This window comes from Paraphaeosphaeria sporulosa, assembly GCF_001642045.1.
Source record: "Paraphaeosphaeria sporulosa strain AP3s5-JAC2a unplaced genomic scaffold CC84scaffold_3, whole genome shotgun sequence".
NCBI lineage: Eukaryota > Fungi > Ascomycota > Dothideomycetes > Pleosporales > Didymosphaeriaceae > Paraphaeosphaeria > Paraphaeosphaeria sporulosa.
Window position 1 is genome coordinate 287,551 of NW_017253362.1, and position 20,615 is coordinate 308,165.

General features: G+C 51.3%; 9 protein-coding genes across 9 annotated transcripts; 5 read left to right on the forward strand and 4 right to left on the reverse strand.

The window, feature by feature from the left end:
* Positions 1 to 19: 19 nt before the first annotated feature.
* On the forward strand, positions 20 to 2,559 carry CC84DRAFT_1238902 (HET-domain-containing protein; the record flags this gene model as incomplete). The annotated part of the gene is made up of 2 exons (XM_018183965.1): positions 20 to 2,373; positions 2,478 to 2,559. The coding sequence occupies 2 exons, from the start codon at positions 20 to 22 to the stop codon at positions 2,557 to 2,559; spliced, it is 2,436 nt and encodes an 811-aa protein (XP_018038253.1).
* A 1,503-nt stretch (positions 2,560 to 4,062) lies between these two features.
* On the reverse strand, positions 4,063 to 6,195 carry CC84DRAFT_1238903 (HET-domain-containing protein; the record flags this gene model as incomplete). Its single annotated transcript, XM_018183966.1, has 1 exon — positions 4,063 to 6,195. The coding sequence occupies one exon, from the start codon at positions 6,193 to 6,195 to the stop codon at positions 4,063 to 4,065; it is 2,133 nt and encodes a 710-aa protein (XP_018038254.1).
* Positions 6,196 to 6,915: 720 nt separating this feature from the next.
* Positions 6,916 to 7,673, forward strand: CC84DRAFT_1203419 (uncharacterized protein; the record flags this gene model as incomplete). Its single annotated transcript, XM_018181828.1, has 3 exons — positions 6,916 to 7,131; positions 7,191 to 7,504; positions 7,556 to 7,673. The coding sequence occupies 3 exons, from the start codon at positions 6,916 to 6,918 to the stop codon at positions 7,671 to 7,673; spliced, it is 648 nt and encodes a 215-aa protein (XP_018038255.1).
* A 1,318-nt stretch (positions 7,674 to 8,991) lies between these two features.
* Positions 8,992 to 9,866, reverse strand: CC84DRAFT_1238904 (NAD(P)-binding protein; the record flags this gene model as incomplete). Its single annotated transcript, XM_018183967.1, has 2 exons — positions 8,992 to 9,645; positions 9,699 to 9,866. 2 exons carry the CDS (start codon positions 9,864 to 9,866, stop codon positions 8,992 to 8,994), a joined length of 822 nt encoding a protein of 273 aa, XP_018038256.1.
* Positions 9,867 to 12,749: 2,883 nt separating this feature from the next.
* On the forward strand, positions 12,750 to 13,661 carry CC84DRAFT_1161937 (uncharacterized protein). Its single transcript, XM_018177864.1, has 2 exons — positions 12,750 to 13,070; positions 13,122 to 13,661. Exons 1-2 carry the CDS (start codon positions 12,843 to 12,845, stop codon positions 13,425 to 13,427), a joined length of 534 nt encoding a protein of 177 aa, XP_018038257.1. The 5' UTR covers positions 12,750 to 12,842; the 3' UTR covers positions 13,428 to 13,661.
* Positions 13,662 to 13,960: 299 nt separating this feature from the next.
* On the forward strand, positions 13,961 to 14,610 carry CC84DRAFT_1161938 (uncharacterized protein). The gene is made up of 2 exons (XM_018177865.1): positions 13,961 to 14,171; positions 14,236 to 14,610. Exons 1-2 carry the CDS (start codon positions 14,041 to 14,043, stop codon positions 14,537 to 14,539), a joined length of 435 nt encoding a protein of 144 aa, XP_018038258.1. The 5' UTR covers positions 13,961 to 14,040; the 3' UTR covers positions 14,540 to 14,610.
* Positions 14,611 to 14,999: 389 nt separating this feature from the next.
* CC84DRAFT_1203422 (uncharacterized protein) lies at positions 15,000 to 15,973 on the reverse strand (the record flags this gene model as incomplete). The annotated part of the gene is made up of 2 exons (XM_018181829.1): positions 15,000 to 15,613; positions 15,706 to 15,973. 2 exons carry the CDS (start codon positions 15,971 to 15,973, stop codon positions 15,000 to 15,002), a joined length of 882 nt encoding a protein of 293 aa, XP_018038259.1.
* Positions 15,974 to 16,340: 367 nt separating this feature from the next.
* CC84DRAFT_522224 (uncharacterized protein) lies at positions 16,341 to 17,889 on the reverse strand. Its single transcript, XM_018186616.1, has 2 exons — positions 16,541 to 17,889; positions 16,341 to 16,488 (listed from the first exon to the last, which is right to left on the reverse strand). The coding sequence occupies exon 1, from the start codon at positions 17,816 to 17,818 to the stop codon at positions 16,760 to 16,762; it is 1,059 nt and encodes a 352-aa protein (XP_018038260.1). The 5' UTR covers positions 17,819 to 17,889; the 3' UTR covers positions 16,341 to 16,488; positions 16,541 to 16,759.
* Positions 17,890 to 17,962: 73 nt separating this feature from the next.
* On the forward strand, positions 17,963 to 20,368 carry CC84DRAFT_1113999 (uncharacterized protein). Its single transcript, XM_018175381.1, has 2 exons — positions 17,963 to 19,354; positions 19,429 to 20,368. Exons 1-2 carry the CDS (start codon positions 18,224 to 18,226, stop codon positions 20,179 to 20,181), a joined length of 1,884 nt encoding a protein of 627 aa, XP_018038261.1. The 5' UTR covers positions 17,963 to 18,223; the 3' UTR covers positions 20,182 to 20,368.
* Positions 20,369 to 20,615: the final 247 nt, after the last annotated feature.

Below are 20,615 nucleotides of genomic sequence, written 5' to 3' on the forward strand. Positions count from 1 at the left end.
TCAATGAATAGTATCGATCATGGAGTCATCAATGGCTACTACTCCATACCGGTACAAACCTCTTCCACAAGATAGACAATTGAGCTTTCGTATATTCACACTCTACCCTGCTCACAAAATCTCGGCTCCTATTCGAGGAAAACTTCACATCTCTTCGCCCTCAAATTCCGACCTCGAATGCTGTAAATTGGAAAGCTACGAAGCACTGTCTTACGCCTGGGGCGATGCCATTTTCACTGAGGTCATAGAATTCCCGGACAAGTCCTATCTTCCGATCGCTACGAACCTCGACTCATTCTTGCGCTACCGGCGTCAAGGCGATGCTGTCATTCTACTTTGGGTTGACGCGATATGCATTAATCAACAAGATCATGAGGAGAAAAGCTCACAAGTCCAAGCTATGGGTCAAATTTACAGCTTGGCAAGCTGTCTCAGCGTCTGGCTCGGATCCCCTTCCGACGATAGCACGCTAGGAATGAGTGCCCTCCAAGAAATTTCCCACGAGCATGCATTCTCCAAGTTAAGCATGTCCTCGGAGCAATCCGTAGCTATCGAACGTTTGTTAAATCGCGCTTGGTGGTTCAGAGCTTGGATCATACAAGAAGTTGCACTTGGTGGCCTCGGACCAAAATACAAGAAGATAACTGTTCGGTGTGGATTCGATGGCATATTGTGGTTCCGATTGGTGCTGGCATGTTCGCGAATATACGTCAACACACTGGAGATGCGTCAGAGCTTCCCCGATGTGGGACGTGTGCTGAGTCTAGATACATTGCCCTCCCGCGGGAAAGATGAGGTATTGGGAGCAGGCGAGTCGTATCCTTATCGCTTATTAAGACAAATGTCAGAACATCGAAATTGCTTAGCCTCGGATCCAAGAGACAAGATCTACGCCATGCTTGGACTGTGGTTCGATGCAATCAGTGTGGGGAAACAGAACGGTATGTCACGACGTACTGCGCCAACCGTAAAATACGATCGTTGTGTGGAGGACGTTTATGTTGAATTTGCGACTTGGATTATCCACGGAACGTCGTCGCTGGAACTTCTGCACCACTGCCAGCCCCACTTTTTAGACTGTCCAACTATTGAACTCCTCCCAACGTGGGTTCCAGACTGGTCACAAGCGCTTACACAGGCGCGTCTACCGTCCGCTCAAGTAACAGACCGAGGATCAATCCCTTGGTGGAGCCTCCCTGTGCGTAGCGGTGTGGACAACCGACGTATCCAGTATCGCATGCAGGATCAAAAGTTCCGTAGAGAACGCGCAAAGGAAATTCTTCGCCCGCTCAAATCAACTCTTCACTTCATTCCTGAGTGGATAGTGGATGTAATGGACCCAGATGGCACAAAGGGCTACGAGTCTCTTTTCCAGGAGCTTAAAGTTAGGACGGATGTGCTCTTTGTATTACCAGACGAGAGTGATAGAGAACTTGGAAATGAGGAGGAAGATGTATGGAATGCCTCAAGACGAACGCAGATCCACAATGAGAGGCACTTGCAGGCACAAGTGCTGTCACAGTACGTTGAGGACTACTCACGGCTCTGGACACGATATAGAGCTTGTGCCGACACCACTTGCAAGGTGGCTATCATGGGAAGAAGGATGAACGTGGAAGGTATACTTGTCGACACTATTCGAAATGTCTTTGACCCTTTTCCAGAGGATATCGAGAAAGACTGGACGAATTCAACCCTACTAATGGTCCAGATTGGAAAGTGTAAGCAAACAGTCATGGGTCAAGACATTGACAAAGCTCCTTATCTTACCGAAACGACCAGGTTGATGGCATTTTGGAGAACTCTTTTCGCTGGCCAGCAGGCTAGTGACGAGACCAAGATTGCGTCATGGCTTCCGCTCACGCCACATAACTGGCAGTGGTCGGTCCCTTCTTTGACTATTCTAGAGTCAGCCCGTCTGGAATTTGCAGAGATACGAGCAATAATCCAAGCATTCGCGGAACACGTTGCGAGTATAGTTTCTGACGAAGGTACTCTCGCACATGACGGCTTCGATGAACACCTTGCAAATGATGACATCATGCTTGACGCCCGCTGGAGCTCCTCAGATCGGCTTGAGTATGCAAATACCTTTGAAACATTGGGTAAAGAATGGTTAAAACAGCCATATGATCTTTATCATCGTCCCTTCACCCTCCCTTATGTGGTACCTGATCCATTTTGGGAAAGCCGTTGTCTACATGACGAAACTGCTTTGGAAGCAAGCATTCGCTCAAGACATCGCACAATAATCGAATCGTTGAATGCTGAGACCCGTGAACTTCGGAGAGATGCTCGCCGATTCGTGTCAGACAAGATTCGGCAACGGCCTGCCAGGGAACCTCCTAGTACTGATAACCCAAGGCTTATAAAGTATGCCCTCGGTCGACGGTTCTTCATTTCCGAAGATGGATACTTTGGCCTTGCCCCGCCCAACGCTCGGAAAGGAGATCGAGTTGCGGTACTTTGTGGCGCAGAGACACCGTTCATACTGCGACGATCTGGCTCAACATTTCAGGTCGTTGGGGAATCATATATTCATGGACTAATGGATGGTGAGGCGGTAAATAAGTGGCGACTTGGATTAAAGGAAGTTCGAAACATCGTCTTAGTCTAGAGAAGATGCAACTATGAGGATAATAGGGATTTGAAACGATGAGTCACGCGAAATCATATAGCGACTGGACCCCACGGTTACTAAGTATAGACCACAGGCAGTCGATAGTTCTGAACCTTCTGGAAGCGTGCGTTATACATTTTTGTTTCCCTAGAGGTGGTGTTTTGATCCACGTCTTATGGTCTTGCTCCCCTTCTGTTGTGAGACATTTTGGGGGCGAATCTAAGCGCTGAAGCTGGAATACTTCGTAGACAGCTTGCTGGAAAATGGAAGCATCAGATCTTCAGATACGTTCACGCCCGTATACCTATCATGGAAAATCTCAATGCGTACTCGCACCACTTCGCGTTCGACTTCACCAAGCATCCAGAAATGGACACGTTACCTTTGCGCGTCATCTTATCCAGAGCAATCGTACAAACTAGGCCGGAGAGTACGCAGGTTGTTTCCATACAAATCCAATCTTCAATGCGGCCACCTACTCCCGAGTTTCCGTCCACCAGGTCTTCCTCCAGCATGACGCGGAGATTATTCGACACAGGGGGCTGGACTTGCTTAATCCCATGCCGCCAATGCTCCCCATGCAAAATCTGGTTCCCACTACGTATTCACCAAGATTCTCATCGATAATTTTCTGCCCATAACTGGGTACAAAATTCGGATGACCAATGATCTCTCTAAGGCTCTTACCAAGCGACAACATATGCGCTGTGATCAGTGCATGGCCTACGTTATCCTACTCAAAACCCTGAAAGCGAACTTCTCCAACAAGTGGCAACGCAAATAGTTGCACGCTCCTGCCAGGAACCTGCTCAAGCGAATCGCTGAGGATGAACCTGGTATTCGAATGGAGGGTGATGGTTTAGTAAGATTTGCAGAGGAACTTCTTGCGTGGCTCTCGCCATAGAGCTGGCAGCCTCAGTTTTCATCGGCATACAGCTGATGCGAAGTTTCATGAAAGGTTAAGAAGTGGGAGATAATCTTTTCCAGGGCGTGAAAGAATCCCGTCATCAGCATGGAGGGTTCGAGCGGGATATAATCAGAAATTAGGCATTCACTACATTTCTAAAATGACCTACCGTCGACATTACGGTGACCTTGAGCTGTTTTGTGATAGAGTTCGTCTCTGGTAGGGTTCTTTTGGGCGTTTCTTTTCTTCAAGTGCGAATAATTCATCATTTCAAAATCGAAACAGGCTTCATGATAATAGAATCATCTTCTCCAGCTATGGCACGTCATGTTAGATTATAATCACGGAGGTGATTACACAAGCCCGATTTAGCCTAGCAGAGAACTTTCTGTGCACTGTGGGGAAAACATCCATAGGAAGGAGCGAGCCTGGTTTTGCACGACAGAATACCACAGCAGTTACCAAACTTGAGGAGACGTATGAATCTGTTTCTTGTGACCAGAGCAAGAATGTGCGGTTCGGTAGACTGTATTATTCACCGCAAGACTAATACTTCGGAATCGTTTACCAATGCAAAGAAGTCTTTACGGACGTTCCAAGCAGCACCGACACGCCGGTGGGTTCCATCTCCGCAATCTTCCAGTAACAGCATCGTTGTCTCTCCTAACTCAAGAGCTAAAAGTTTTACCTGACCCGATTGCAACTTGATGACGTCATGCCGGAAATCTAGCTGACAGACAACCTCCCTTTTCCGGTCCTCGTAAACTAGAACACGACCAGCTGGAGACTGTATCGCATGGATGTTCTGCTCGGGCTTGGCCGCAAAGGTGAACCTCTCCTCTTTTCCTACGAGCCTGCTGATACTCGACCAATCAACGCGACACGATGTTGGCTTCCATAGCGGGCGTGTGCGACCAGTCACACAAATCTCCTTGATTTTTTCCCCATGTGTGATAGCCATTGCCTCGTCAACATGGAAGTCCGGATTTTTCAAGTCGACATCGGGGATGTGTTGAAAAAACGCCGATCGTGGACTCCTGACATTCGTTTCAATTGCAGTCCGCACTGGGAGCACAGCCCATGACCACGATGGCCATACGGGTGTCTTTGGGTCCGGTTTCTCGTCCTTAGCCTCGGCCACCCGCTCTACTTTCCATGCGAGTCCTTCTGGTAAATTCTTTTCCCAGATACCGGCCAGGTACTCATCAAGAGGGTTGGCGCTCAAGTACCTTGCAGCCAAACCAGACAAGGCCCCCAGTCGATCTTCCAAATTAGACATATCTCGTAGCGCATATGACTTCACAATGTCCGCCCAGAATGGGTAGAGATTGCCTTCGCCGCGATGGCATGCCAACAAGAATTCTTGAGAAGCGGGCACTTCATTATCGCGGTCCGATAATGCATACCATGGTCTTTGAAGCTTGTGAGACTTTTCTTCATATACGGGCTTCAGCTCCATCTTATTGCCCATGGCACAAGACCAATGGACTCTGCTGCTGGAGACATAAAGCATGCGAGGACTCAGCCTTTCTTCTTGGAGCGTCCAAGCCCTTCCCGCGAGTGGCGATTTCATGCGTAGCTGATTCAAAGACATGTCCGGTGTCGTCAGCCATTGTCCACCAAGGCGGCATGATTCCGTCTTTTCCGTCCACGCCTTACGCTCGCCGAGCAGTTCAGCGTTCGATTTTGTTGTGGCGCAAGCACACAGCGTGAAGAGCGCATTAGAGTAAACTTTGTGCATCTCACCCAGACCCTCTTTTGTGTCTTGATTGATACAAAGGGCATCGATCCAAGCGTATCGAACGTTCATTGCATGAACGATGTAAAGCGCGTCGCGCACAGTGGCGGGGAGGGTTTTGATGCCAAATGGACGAAGACGTTCAGGAAAGTTCGCGTTGGTAGTACTCCCTCCGTTCTTCGGGTCACCCCAGCAATAACTCAGTGCGACATATTCGCATGGTCCGTATTGTTTGCTGCATAGCTGTATGGATTCCGACGACAAGATCTCGATGAGGAGTCGAGGGTTCTCGCTATTGAACTTCAAATTATCGCAAACGCCGATGTGGTTGTTGCGACAGTCATGCAGCCATTCTTTTGCCTGCTCGAACACAGGGATGCCGCGGCCGTTGGGATTAAGTGCAAGGTGAGCCATCTCATTCCGAGAGCTGCAGTTAACCACTCCAGTGAGCCTGGGTATGTCTTCGACCCCCACTGTGAGGAAAACACCAGGCCTGCCATCTTCGTTGGTCATCTCTTTCCAGTGTACCGTCACTTTGCCTTTAGACTCCTCAATATCTTTCACTCCGTCAAAAGTGACTTCTTCCAAAAGCAGCGATTGTCGAAACACGCGGCAGATCTTGCATGTTTTGGAGCAAGAATCCAGCTCACTGAAGCTGTTATGCAAAAGAGTCGATGTCGCTCTTTCCTCTCCGTTCTTCCGCTTTTCAGTGTTCCATTTTATCAGGCTTTCGACCTTGTTGCAGCCCACACACTGCTCAATAAAGTCGAAGTTCTTCTCTGTGTCTGTTAGGAGTCTAGAGGACTTGGGAGACTTGGGTGAAATTGGCGACTTCTGTGGCTTGGGCGACTTGGGCGATTTGAACCACTTCGGACTCAACTTGCCCTCAGCATCTGAATGATGAGGAATAATCTTATGATGGAAAGGCATCATAAGCCTTGTGATTACACTTCAAGATCCTAACATACGGAGCTCGCGTTGATTTTATCAGCCTGCTACGTTTGTGGTCAGTATGGAGTACCACGGAGCCTCATGTGATTATCGAGCTGGGGCTCGAATCTTACGAGATCCCACTTGTCAGACCACGAGGCATCAAGACACATCATCGATCAACGACTGGTCTGTAGAAAACACGAAGGCCACTGACGTCGCAGTGCACCTGTACCAATAAGGATGGAGACTTGGCGTAAGCAATCCAATGCCAAGATCAGCGCAGCGATGATCAAATCCTTCCTACTAGTTCCGGACCCCAATAATCCTGCTGTTAGCCTTTCCTCGCAATAAAGTTGCCTATCTTGGATTTCACACAAATCGGCCCTAGCAGTGATTGGCACACATTGCTCTCGGGCAACATCAGAGGCATGTATGATTCGTGGAACGCGGAGTGTTTAGAAACGCCCAGAAATGAGCTGAGAGGTTGGCTTAGGAATCTATATCATGTGCAAACCTCGAGTTGTATTCATCGGTAAAGCATGCACCAAAGCGTCATGGCTATGCACCGAGCATTTTGAGCCGCATGTCGAAATCTATAAGCCCAGATAAGCTCTTCAGCTGGCGCTCCTATCCCTACACTAAACGTTTCATCTTATCCCCAAAAACGCATCGTAGTGTTCTTTAACTTTCGGATTACAATACGTGAGCTTCAACATAATGGTTGGCTTCTCCTTCGGCCGCAAGACCGTATGGCAATATTCACACAGCGCATCTATCTTCTCTGCAGTTCTTCTCTTCACTGCAGGCTTCCTCTGCACATTGCTCTGGACAAATGACATTGTTCACACCGAAACGAGTGCCGGAGGCTCTTTGACTGGTACATTTACTTCTCTAAGTCCGGCCGTCTCGACCTTCAGCATCACCTACCAAGTGGTATGTACTCTTTGAAACATCCTCGTTGTAGGCCATGCTAAAAATTGGGAATGTGACAGGCGATCTTTGGAACGGCATGGAACGCGATCCTTTTTGTCACGCTTCTCATCCTGGAGCGCGATGCCTTGCCCATATCAACAACACGTCTACGTTACGAGATCGAGAAGTCGGCCTGTATCGTTGCCATCGCTGGGAACGCGATCTACTCCGTCGCTTGTATCGCACTGATGGCAACGCTCGCCCGATTGGCGGCCGATGCCAGCTCAACACCGAGAGATGATATCCCAGTCGAGTTGGCGAACAAGATCGCTGGCAGTGCGACTGATCGGGCCGCAGGCCAAGGCGTTACTGCAGCTATCGCGGGTATCGCAGCGTGAGTGCAGGCTATCGTTACCAGTCGCTCGGACATACTGACTTGTAACAGGTTTTGCGCGGTGTGGGCATGTTTTATGGACGGTCTACATGCGCAGAACAGTCGACACAGGCGTATCGTCAAAGAAGAGCCACTTAGCCCCAGGGCCGATGCAAGCAAGCAGGCATAGGGGCCTATGAGCTCACTTTCGGCAGCCTGCACTGATAGTGTTATCCTCATTGTAGTCAGCTATGAGTTCTCGATGGATTCAAGGTTAATATCGGTCGCGAAGGGAGCACCCGAGTGCCAGCGTGATAAGAGTGATCAGAAGTATATCTAATTTCAATGGTTTTTGATCCCTATTATATTGTTTAGCCAGTCTTTAGATCGTATTACGCCTACAAGTTTGTTGTGATCTTTCCCATGTTGGGATGTCTGCTTGGACCATTCGAGACTGACTCACACAACCTTTCATCGAGCCCGAGCGCGCTAACTTTCCTCGAGTATATCTTTCTTGAGTATTCATGATCTATGCTGCTGTTAGCCCATCCTATATGACACCCACTTCAAGCCGCACTTCCAGTCCACCCACTCACTAATTCAAGCACCAACCGCACAGAGTCGTCCAAGATGCATCTCTTGGAGCTTCCTGTTGAGCTTCAGGAAATGATCTTCGAGATCTTCGTCCGGGACACTGATGCGAAGAATATCTTCGTAACGCGACGAGTCTGAATTAAGTTCCCGTGGCGGTTTCAATCTTAATTCATATCCTGGATGATTCATTGTTCATTTAGAATGTAGTACGGGAATAGAATTGTTAGAAACCTTCAAGACGCTAATTGAGTACGAACTGCACGCCAAAAACTCACTGGCACGATTCGCTGAATTTGATCGATTTTGTGGTGGCTTCAGGCCAGTGATGAATTGGCTCGAGAAAGAGGAGAACGCCTATGCCTTTCTCCGGCGCATATATCCAAAAGGCCTTCCCGTCCAGACAACCAGAAGGACTTACTTCGCTTCATCGAGAAGCTTTTGGAAGTGCTCACCGAATTCGGAGCCGAGGGCACCAATCACGAGGAACTGCGAAAGGGATACATGGACAATATTCTGCATAGAGGCCTCGAAATCTAATCGAAGCTACGCTTGGTGGAATCGGCGACCCATATTGGGGGATCGGTGGCTTTCAGGTCACCGTTGATCTTTGTCAACTCATTATCAGGGAGTTGAGTCGATGAATCTGTTTTTTTTTTCTGAGCTTGAAAACTGCGGGCAGGGTTTTTAGTTCTGCCTTTGAGTATGTCACCTAATGAGGGAACCTATTTTGCACAGGCAATCAGATTTTGATACGATAGCTATCTTGTTTCTCATGCCAGTCCAATCAAATGACTGTATTATGATACTGCCCTTCCAGTGCATCAATCCTCCGCTTCTCAACCTACAAGCCCGTTCAAAGTCCTGTAGGTTCGCGCTAATTGTCCCCAACAGCGCTTTCATCTATTCAGTGTCCTTCACGTAGCCATACCAAACTGCTCATACACCTTACCCAAGCTCTCCCTCCAAGTCTGCACAGCCATCGCCCCCGTTCCAACGCCAATCTCCTTCTTCAAGCTGCCATCCAACTCTATCTCATCCAGCGCGTTGAAAAATTGATCGATGTACTCCTGCAGCGGCATTGGCGGGAATGCACGCTCTCCCATTGCGGCAAGTGTCGCCTCACGGTGCTCTTTATCCAGTCCGGTGTCCACGTAAGGGGGCACGATCTCCACCACATTGAAGTTCTTCTTCGCCTCCTCGCTCGCAAAAGCAATTTGCTGGCGAAGGCTCAGGGCGAGCGCGTGCACGCCGGCTTTGGTGGCACTGTAGTTGGCCCAGAGACCCATTGGTAGGAGACCTAGCGTGGAACTGGTGACAAACAGAGTTGCGGGTGTGCCTTTGCTGGCGAGAGACAGCAGGTGTGGCGCAAAAGCTTGGACAAGCAGTGTCGGCGCGGTTAAGTTTGCTGCGATCTCACGCTCGATCTCGCCGGCTGCGATGCTTGAAGGATCAAAGAAGCTGAAACTCTTTTGAATGCCCGCATTGATGAGCACAGTGTCGAGACTTGGGAAATCCTTCAGGATGCCAGCGACGTGCGACTGAAGATTAGAGAAGTCGGTGATATCGAACTGAGGATAAACATCAGCGAGAGATCTCATGCACCATCGGCCGTGTATCAGACCTGGCGGGTTTCGAGACCATTGAGTGCCTGCGCCAAACTCGTAAGACTGGCCTGGTTACGACCCGTGACGATGACCTTTTTGTCCAATGCATGGAAACGGCGCACAAGCTGCTCGCCTATGCCCGTAGTGCCCCCGATGATTAGGATCGTGTTAATTCTGGAAGTCATCCTTGCTTTCTCTGTTATATTTTGTATCAAAGTAATGTTGCACCTGCTTTTGGTGTCCGGTCAGCTGTTACGGATGAGGGAGTGCCCAATGTATCAATGGTGGAGCGTCGGAGTCCGAAATAGCGCCACAGCGACGCGACACGGCAGCTCTTTATATTCATTTTACCGTGTCTCCCTCCATGAGTATATGATATTGGCACAGCAAGCGAAGATAAGTAGTAATCAGTCGGCGTTCGGGTGGTTACACAGGCCCGCTCTCGGATCCAGGTGCCGGTTCTCAAAGCTACGCCTCGGTGCTGGAGCGTACAACAGCCTTTGCTGCACAGAATTGATTGATACTAATAGGTGATGAGGTTTGTAGAGAGACCAGATGAGGCACTCAAACTATTTCAAGACACAGTTCCCAGTATCATAGGTATCAACGAAGCGCGTTGAATTTGGAACTATGCATAGGCCACAAGTATACGAGGTACACACCACCACTTCTCTAATGAGCAATTATGCAGTCTTAAAGTTTCAGTATGTTCAACCATCCCATGCATTCATCTTTCGTTTGGGAAGTCTGGCTTACGCGAGCCATCATCATTCGCTCCGCCCCTCCATGAACCCAAACACCGAAACACCGAACTCGACCGATCATAAACCAGAATCTACACGTATGTTTGTTTGAGGCGATAACCACTCTCGGTTTCCTCTAGAGTATTCAACACGCCAGCCAAAGAGCGTTATTCGCACAACATTTGAAGCAATCGAGTACTCGTTAATCACGCGAGTACTTTGCAAATCGGCTTCACGATCAATTTTGGAGCAACACCGACCTTTTACACCCTCCGCTATGTCTCATAGTAAAATCAATCAAAGAACCCACATGTCCAGTCGGAAAGTGTGGCAAGACCGATAGAGGAATGCCTTGACTCTCGCGCAAGACGTGTATTGACCATCGAGCGGACGAACTAGCAGGCATATTGCGGAGCATCTAATGAACCGATACTCAGGCACTTGTGGGCCGAAAGACGGGATCTGTGCTGGCTGGAGTTTGGGGCAAATGCTGATAATCTTTTCAAGGTCATGGTAGGAACATACACAGCAGTAGACTTGGATACCGTTTAGCGTTGAGTTCTGATTCAGTAAGCGCCCGACCCGCCAATTCGAGCTCCATGTCTTGCGAACCACAATACATCGAGGCACGTGATTGGTTTGTATCCGCTGGAGCTGCCCAGTCCGCGAAACGAATGGCGCCATTGAAATGCTAAACCATGCTATGCTAATGCTTGAAGGAGATAAGAAATGCCTATATATGCTTGGCTATGCAAGGAACGATGAGGCGTTTGAAGACAGGTCACCTACAATGCAATATGAAAAAAGGAATGAACGCTATGCAGTGATGTGCAATCAGAAGATGGAAATTGCCACCCAGGTTCTGCTGGCCTGGGATAGATGCTAAGACGCCGACGTATGCTGGAGATGCCGCGAGATCATGTTGCAAATAAAATCGAAACGACAAGTCCACACTATGCAATAAGAAGATGCCGCCTTCCACGTATTAGCAGCGGTGGATGGAGGATGCAAGGCGCCGAGAAATGCTGGAGTGTCAAAGATGCATGCTGAAGCTGTTAAAAAGACATTGAGATACAGTTCAGAGATGGTAAATGGGGTTGGAGAAAAGAGAGAAAGCAGGGGTATCTCGCGATGGGCGAACCCATTCAAATCGCAAGCAGCGTAGTCTTGTGAGAGCGTCCAGTCATAGATCCACTTTCCTGGGCGATGGTCATCACCGCAGAATCTCTGCGCAGTTGGCATCAGTGTGGCTGACTTAGCTGCCTGTCTTGGGGTCTCGTTCGGCAATCGTACACGTCCGTCGGCACTTTCGATTCGTCGCATGTCTTGCTTACCAGATGGACTCTGCACTGCTGTCGAGTAGCACAGGGCTGGGTGTGTACGATGAGACACAGATCCCTAGAGCGATTGTGGAGAGGTAGAAGTGGCTCTCTGGCACGAGTCCATCCCAACAGGGCTTTATGTATGCATTGTCGCGTACGCTTTGTTGTGTGCGTATAGCAATCTCGCAACGCTATGCCAACAAATATTCCCAGGCAGGAGCTTATCGGCAGCCAGAGGTGCAGCGCGACATTCGGGAAGGACCCGAAAAAGGCGAGAAGGACTGCCATGCAGAAGAGGTAGTAGAAACATTGACTAGGTCACCGTCAGGCTCAATGGATCGGGCTCGCACTGGCTATACATACATGATGAAGCCCGACGTTCGCTCAAAGAACGTCGCTCCGAACAAGCCGAGCAACATGGCCCACATAGAGTATACTCTGCCCCACTGTAGTTAGCCTTCGAGACTGTAAGTAGGCTAAGAGGGTAGTCGAAACGACTATTTCGACTAACTAGACGTACACAACCAAGCCTATCCCTTTAGCTGTGCCTTCCAATCCCTCCCCAATGAGAGGGATGAATAGTGCGTCTATGGTGCACAGGGTATAGAGCTCCCATCTCCAATTTGCAGCCATCTTTCCTTTCATTGCAGCAGATATTGTACGATGATGTTGCCGCACGGTTTGAGATTGACGCCTTTAGATGAGAGTACGTATAGACAATGCCTGGGGACCATTCAAAATGTACTAAGTATGCAAGTCAGAGGTAGGAGCCCGATATATCTTCACGATAGCACGATCGATTGCTGGTGTATGCGATGCGAAAATGTGTCGGTAATGCCGTGGTCAGGCTGGAGAGTAAGATCAAGTGTGCTCAGGAAGCGGGGCAGCGATCCAACCCAGTCGAGATGTCAAGGTTCACCGGTGAGGGGAACACCAGTACGAAGGCAACCGCCAAGCCAGCATCATCTCGTGTTGCGATCCTCAGCCTCGACGTACCGTTCCGCACATCATCACGACGACATATCGAGTCTCTCTCCAAACCCTCATCGAATTTCAGGCCCAGAAGAGCTCTAGCATACCCGCTCCCAAATCTATGATGTCGGAAAAATGCGCACTTGATGAAGAGGCAAAGATCGGTGATGTCAGCGTCGCGAAAGAACACAAAACATGCAACACCAACGAGGATGAAGCACCACGTCCTACTCGAATCATCGGCGGTTGGGGTCTGGCTTGGGGATGGCTGCTATCGTGGTGCATCGCCATCAACTTCCTGCATCTAGGTGTAGAGACCCCGAGCAACATCGTTCCTGCTGTCCGCCGAAGTGTAAGCTTTCTTGCTTACCTTTGCATCGCCTCTTCTAACAAGCTCGTGTAGAATCCTCCAACTCCCGTGATCGACAACACCTATTTTATTGTTTTCTGTCTCGTCATGAACTCCTGCAACGGCGTTGATGAGCTTGTTCGGCACATCAGGAAAGACCGGGACATCGCGCCAACCCTCCTTCTCTGCGCTTTGAGTGCGGCTTGTTTTTCGTCTGCGGCTGGTGCGACGGCGCTTGAAGTGCTGATGGTTTTTATTCCGATAGGGATTAATGCAGGTTTCACTGCACTTTACTTTATACACCGTCCGAAAGTTTATGGACCACACAAGACATTAGATAAGATATCGGACATGGTATAGGGTTAGTTAGCTCTGGTCGTCTGGGAATGGAGGTCTCAAGTGCTGGGAAGCGCGACGCAACCTACGGGAATGATTTCTATGTCGTGACGAGCGGACTCTGGGAATTTAAGGGAATTTGATATCTCCCGTATTGTCAAATCTTTTCTTTCTCCTCTTGTCAGACTTCTTTGCCTGTCTCTCTGAAACAATGGGCTGGTCTTCACCGTCTTAGTCGGTCACAGAATTAAACCTGTCATCACTTCATACTTTCGTACTTGGAGCAAGATTAGCTGATTGAGGTAGCGATTGGAGGAACTGGGATACCAACACAGAACACCGTACTGGTTTTCCGCTGGATTGTTAATTCGAACTGACGCTCTGATTTACGCCCTCTCGATTCTCGCTAACCAATTCCGTACTCCCAAGACCGTCCTCCGTCACGCCCAGTCGCGACGGCACGCGTTCCTGAAACCAGGCGCGCAGCACGCAATGACGTAATGAGCGACCAACATTCAACACAGCTCAACAGCAACCACATCTACAGCTTTAATTACACCTACCCCAACATAGACAACATACTGCTCTGGATTTCCCCAAGATCTGTACTGGCAGATATCCTCTCAATCTACAAACAATGTCTCTCCCCACCCAATTCCTCCGCGCAAATGTCAGAACTGCCTCGCGCGCATCGCTGCGACGGGGCTACGCGACCGGCCACGACGAGCGCACACAGCAGACGCTAAAGACGTCGTCGCGACTAACTTGGTAAGCTCTACCTCCATCCTTCACCCTCCCAAGCCAAAGATGCCCTTCCACTAACAACCGCCAGGCTCACCACCTCCGCCGCCGCCCTCGCTGCCGGCGCATACTACTACACCAGCACCTCATCCGACGCCTCCTCCTCCTCCCCCGCCCAGAAGATTTCCGAGAAGATCGACCACGCAAAGCACTCCGACCTCGAAGCGCCGAAGCCCGTGGAAGACAGGCATGGTGATACAGTGGCTAAGCACGCGATGGCAGCGCATAAGAACCAGCATAAAGTGCGCGAGGGCGTGTTCAGCAGGAAGGAGTTTGACAATCACCTGCAGAAGCATTCGACGGATCCAAGTAAGGATTTTGAGGTGAAGAAGTAGGGAAGGTTAGGGAGAGGAGGGAAGAGGGAGGCGGTGAGGAAAGGTTGTAGGAGAGATGTACGATACCCTGGTGTTCATTTGTAAATATATATACATGTAATCGCATTTCCCACGCACAATCGATTCACATAACTTGCTTCCAGTATGTAAGTGGTACTTATCTGCTATACTCACGTCTGATTTGAAAGTATATAACTACATCATCTGCCACCTGAACATTCTTTACAACACGTCTTGAGCTTTCTCGCTCAGATGATCCTGAGATAGGACAGGGCTACAGCCTCGATGTTCTGCGAACTCAACACTTCACTTCACTTCACTTCACCTCACCTCACCTCACCTCACCTCACACATTCCATTCATAACTCGTGCTCTTCATCCCCGCATCGCCTCTACAGCAACAACACCTTGAACGATCTCACAAGCCCAACGTCTACTACTCGCCCCCTATCCACCTGCTCTACTCAAGCTCCCAAAACTTCACCCCCTTAAGAACTGCCTGCTTCTGCTCCTTCATGTTCAACACAAACCGCTTCCACTTGCTGCGCACCTCGTGCTTGAAGAACTCATCGCGCTCAGGCAGGTGGCGCTCGTCGGTGGGCCGCCACTTATCGTAGCCCTGGATCTCCGAGGCAGCGGTTGAAGTATAGGAAGGGGTGTTGCAAGGAACAGGAACAGGAGTACGAGTATTAGTACGCAGGTTACGCTGGAGACCCACTATGACGCCGTGGGATGTACGAGCGCCGTGTGGAGTAGAATGGGTGGGAGCGGGCTGGGGAGCACGAGATGCCGTGTAGCGAGACGAGCGGTGGTTCTCACGGCGATGGGGCTCTGGATGAGGTCCACTTTGTTCTTCACGGTGCGGTGAGTCGTGGCGCTGCGGCTGGGTGGGCGGCTCACGAACAGACAAGCGTGCGGGCTGCGACTGCGCGTGTGAGTGCACAGCAAGTGGATCTGAGACACCCAAGCTGCCATTCTGCTGTGTCTGGGGATAGGTCTGATTCCACAGAATATCCTTAAGACGGTTTAGATAACCGTGCTCGTCGGTACTCCCCTGAGACCGGTTCACGACATCTCCAATAGCAAGTGCAAGTCCACGATCAATGTCCACACGGTAGCGGGCTCGGAACTTCAGGTCTTGCTCGCGAATGAGAGAAAGGTATCACGAATCTGGTCGATCGCCGTGAAGTGCTCGGAGCCGCGGAGGTGGGGGTAGCGGTGCATGAGGGAGGCCAGGTCACGCTTTAGTGCCTGGGCCAGGGTGGCGAGGGTACGATGGGCCTGGGGGTGGGACTGGATGTTCGGGCTTGAAACTCCAGTATGCGGGTTGGCGTTCTGACGCAGACCAGATGAGGCATGTCCGCGCGCGGAAACGGGGCGGGAATGGCGGTTGGCCCCGTGGGTTTGGGGCTGAGACTGCGGGGACTGAGACATACTGCTCAATTTGGTCTTCTTGATTTGCGCTTTTTGCTTAAAGTGTGCTTGCTAGCTTTGGGTTGCGTTTTGCTTTCGCTTTTGGTTGGGATGGTAGGAAAAACTGTCACAACCCTATCGTTTTATACCCACCGCCAGCCCAAGGCCATACTATCTGTATAATGCTGTTCAAATTCGCCGTATTGTGCAGTGTAACAGCGCGAGTGTGAGCACGAGCACGAGCACCGGCCCGGGCTAGTAGTGGCGTTATTTGTTCGCCAGGACGACTCCTGAAACGTTCTCTTGAGCAAATGGCTCACCTAAGCCTCAAGGGCACGGTGTCCTGTGAGTGAAAACAAGGGAGAAAAACTATACTGTTTCTTATCAAGGGGTCTTCAGCACTTGGGGTGCACGGTCCGAGTGGCACATAACCGTGATACGCGGTTTAGGGCTTTCGTCGGTTCCATTTAAAACTTAAGCGTCGATATTCAGTACGTACACCTCGTGGTAGCCATTGTCGTACTTTGGTATCCAATCTGGACGTATTAATACGAAGCTCATCATGATCGCGTCAGGTTCGTTATTCACCATGAGCTGTTTCGTGCCTAGCGAAGTAACTCGCCTCTCTGCGGTTTTGTGTGACGCATTTACTATTTCCACGTCATCGGGTTAGAGAATTGATCACTGAATCGTCCCTCGTAGGGTAAGAATATGAACGCTGGTCTTGTGTAGGCACTCTGAAGAGTGGCGGCAGAGTCATCGTGATCGTGACGAAAGTGGGTATCATTCATAAGCACAACGACCGACCTAATCCATTCCAGGCATGCCTTGCAGACCGCCTATGTCCTTGACGAACGCGTCAAAGTCGACCCCTGCATTCTCGAACAGCTGCTTCGCCTTCTCTGCAGTTGCGGCCTGCCTCTCGTACGTGAACTCGCCGGGCGCGGAGCTCTCATACTGAACCAGTTCAATCCACTTGAAGAAGAGTGACTCCTTGCCCATGGCGGTCAAGCGGTCCTTGAATAGTATGATCTTCTCTCGTGCCTCAGTCTCTGAACCATCGTCAAGCTTCCCGCACGGCCAAACCACCCACTGCCCTGCATCCTCCTTGCCCACCCAGACGAAGACACTGGTGCGGAAGTCGTCGACAGACACGGTCTTCCTGTCAATCAAGCGAGTGGCGTCCACCATGGCACCGAAGACGAGGTCGAAGTCCTTGTCCATGAGCAGGTAGCCCGTCTTCTCAGTCAATCTGCGGCGGTCCACGGCGGGCAGAATACGCGTCTTGAAGAAGGGGCTATCGGCGCCGGCCTTCCCACTTGACCCCTCAGCTTCACCTAGCAAATCCTTTGCCCCCCATCCCCTCGATTCCCTGACGTACACCTCTTTTTCGCGAAAGCCTACACTGAGGCGCCAGGAGACGGGGTTGCCCGGGGACTCTGCGAAGAAGGTCCACGGCCAAGGCCCAATCACTGTGATAACCAGCCAGTCGAACAGGAAAACTCCTGCGCGCCACGCCACGCTTCCCAGCAGCTGGCCCCAAGTCAAGGCGGCCCAGTGTATTGTCGTTTCATTTTCGTTCCCGAGGACCGACATGATGACCGCCCAGTACCATGGACCCGCACTGTAGACCCGCCATAGTATAAGCAGCGCGATGGCAACGTTGAGGCCGAGTGGAACGGTGAACACGCGCTTCTTGAACCAGGCTGGATGGTTGTCGACGTGCGTGATGTAGACAGACGACTTGTCGAAATTGTCGAGGAGTGGCGCGAGGCTTTCCGGTGCAGGCTCGAATGGGTCGGGGATGGCGGGCGCAGTGAGCGGCTTCGTGGCCCGCTTGACGGGTCTGGTTTTGTTGCCTGCCATGGCGAGGTTCTGCCTCGAGATGCTGCGGTCGTGTCATCGCTTCCGTTTTGAAGCTCCTCGACTTATCGATAAGCGAAGCAGACCCCTGTTCGTGTTTTGGGGAAAGCGCGGGCGCCGGCGATGACGACCATGTCCCAAAGCACTCGCGAAACTCCGCGCAACGGCAACGTGTTAAAGAAGCAAATCCCCTACGGGCACCAGCGGGCTACCTTCCTACTTGATGGCACCTGGCGCCGCCGCCTTGTCTTGATCCATTCACGAAAACAACTCTCCGTTCACGACGCAAGCCATTGACGACATATTCGCTTGCGCGCATACGCATCCCCCATCAGTTGTTTGCGCGCACACGCATCAGCCCCCGCCCATTCCACCCCACCCAGACTGCCGCAGACGTAATCATTCCTGATGTCGCGGCCTACCGTCTCCAAAGCGAAAACGTCGTACCCGCTGTACTCGGCCACCTGGGCAACCAGCAAGCCATCATGCCTCATCGTGGGCGGTGGCGGCGGTGCGGGCCGCCATGGTGTTAAGAACAAGATCTCCGTCTTCGACTTCACCGACCGCTCGCCGACTGTAGAGCCATGTGCCGAGATAGACGCGAGCGAGCATGACTCGGTAACGTGTCTCGCAAATCTGGGCACCAAGGACGGTTGCGTGTTGTTTGCGGGCATCAACGACAGCGAGGAGGATAGGCTCGCGGGCAAGAACGAGTGCTTGAAAGGGTTTGAGGTGCGGTTTCCCAAGAAGGCGGAAGGGCAGGGCGAGATATCGCTTCTGAGTAAGACCGCGCTGTTCACGCCGCCGAAGAGCACGGGTGCGAAGAAGGAGGGATATCAGCGCGTGGTACGCTTGTCGCCGGCACAGCGGGCGGCATCGGGCACGCCCAACAAGCGTATCGGCGCAGTAGCTTCGAGCCTTGCGGGAGACGAGAACGAGATTGTGGTCTTCAGCGCGACCTCAAACAAGCCCGAAAAGCCCAAAGATGTGATCCAGAGGATAGCGCTGCACAAGGGCCAGGAGGCAAACGATTTGGATATCCTCGACCAAGGAGATGGAAAGTTCCAGATCGCATACTGCTTGGACAACGATGTCTACATACAGAAAGTACGCTGGGATTTTACGAAGAGGCAGAATGTGGGCAAGGCAGAAGACCGCACGCACGCATATACCATCCCATTGCCGGACGTCGGCGAGAAGAAGGGCCGCTCCAAGATCAGGTGTATTCGCTGGTTGTCGCCATCACATATCCTACTGCTTGCGAATAAGCCTAACCGAACGGGTGCCGAGGTGCTGGTGTTGAGGTTGTATGAGCAGGGCAAACCCGGTTCAATTATCCTGAGAAAGAGGTTCCCTAAGCATGTGCAGGCGGCTGTTGATATGGACGTCGCACTGCTGAACGCCGATGAGGACGGAGCGTACCAAGCTGTGGTTGCGGTGGCTGCTATTGACATCTCGCTCAGCGTGTTGACGATCAACTATCGGGGCCGGAATCTGAACACAACAAGTAGCTTCAGTCCGTTTGCGACGTATTACAATGTAAGTCCGCCGTGTTGATGCCATCCTGGAGGGAGAATTCGGGATGGATTTACCAGAGATGCTTACGTCTACAGGTGCATGAGTTGCAGATGACCAAGGTCGTCTTTTCACCGTTCTTCAAGCCAGAATCCAGCCAGAGCAAGAAGTCGGCCCCTCAGTACCTCCGCCTGGGCACCACGTCTCTAGGCAACTCCATCAGCGTGGAAACTTTCGAAGTACACCCCAGCTCCAGCAAACCAGACTCAGCCTACGTCCTTCAGAGCGCGCGATCCAAAGCAATTGCTGAGGGCGCGAAATACCTCGTTATCGCCATGGTCGTCGCCGCAATCGCGCTCATGCTCCAAGGCCTCCTTGGCAACGGAGACAGCATGACGCGCAATTTGGTCTACAGCATGCGCGACATCAGCGAGAATGCCCCGGCGCCCGCCGCAATCGTGTCAGACGTCAAGAGCGCCGCCGACCTCAACAACGCAGACTCCCCCGTCGCAAAAGCGCAGCACCGTCTCCGCGACCTCCTCCACTTACACATTCACTCCGTCACCGCCGCTCAGCCTTCATCTTCCAAGGCTCTTGTCATCCATCACGACCCGGAGACTGACGGCGCGCTAAGCACCGAAGTCCATGAGGGCGAGCACGATGTCGTTAAGAAGCACACGGAGGCCAAGCGGTGGGACGAACTGGATGCGCATGCCCAGCGACGGTGGAAGCAGAAGCTGGCGGACGCGGGGATGTGGACGTTTGAGGAAGGAGAAACGATTCTGAAGGGGATCTTCTTCAGCGAGGCGGGAGCGTTGGTCGGGAGGGTGGCCGCGGAGGTTATTGGGTAGGTGGACCGACGGTGACGGTGAGATGTATTTGGCACGCGGTTACCTCAAATAGATTTGCGGTGATGAGATGAGACTCCGCGGGGACTATTGGTGTCAAGGGGGTACGCGTGCGTACGAAGTAATAACTTTGAGCTATACTGTAGATACGTGTGCGAGTATATCATGGGCACGCCCTGTGTTGTGCAACATCGAATACTTTTCGAAACCTGGTACATATACATGAGATACGCGACGACGAATGCTGAGGGTGGGCATTTGGCATTTGGCATTTGGCATTCGACTGCCATCGTACAGGCAGCTCGAATGCCCAATATACTGCGCTTGCGGTGACAGGCACCGGGGTGGAGCTGTCCCAATGGAGCCGCGGTCAGCAAATAAGGTTTAGCTTGGCGGCGCACTGCTCGTGATGGTAGAGAGCCGCAACACCTCCCATA

Coding starts and splice junctions, on each gene's coding strand:
- CC84DRAFT_1161937 (XM_018177864.1), top strand. CDS start 12,843: ATGTCGGAAAAATGCGCACTTGATGAAGAGGCAAAGATCGGTGATGTC. Junction 13,071..13,121: donor TTCCTGCTGTCCGCCGAAGT/GTAAGCTTTCTT, acceptor AAGCTCGTGTAG/AATCCTCCAACTCCCGTGAT.
- CC84DRAFT_1161938 (XM_018177865.1), top strand. CDS start 14,041: ATGTCTCTCCCCACCCAATTCCTCCGCGCAAATGTCAGAACTGCCTCG. Junction 14,172..14,235: donor ACGTCGTCGCGACTAACTTG/GTAAGCTCTACC, acceptor AACAACCGCCAG/GCTCACCACCTCCGCCGCCG.
- CC84DRAFT_522224 (XM_018186616.1), bottom strand. CDS start 17,818: ATGGCAGGCAACAAAACCAGACCCGTCAAGCGGGCCACGAAGCCGCTC.
- CC84DRAFT_1113999 (XM_018175381.1), top strand. CDS start 18,224: ATGTCGCGGCCTACCGTCTCCAAAGCGAAAACGTCGTACCCGCTGTAC. Junction 19,355..19,428: donor CGTTTGCGACGTATTACAAT/GTAAGTCCGCCG, acceptor TTACGTCTACAG/GTGCATGAGTTGCAGATGAC.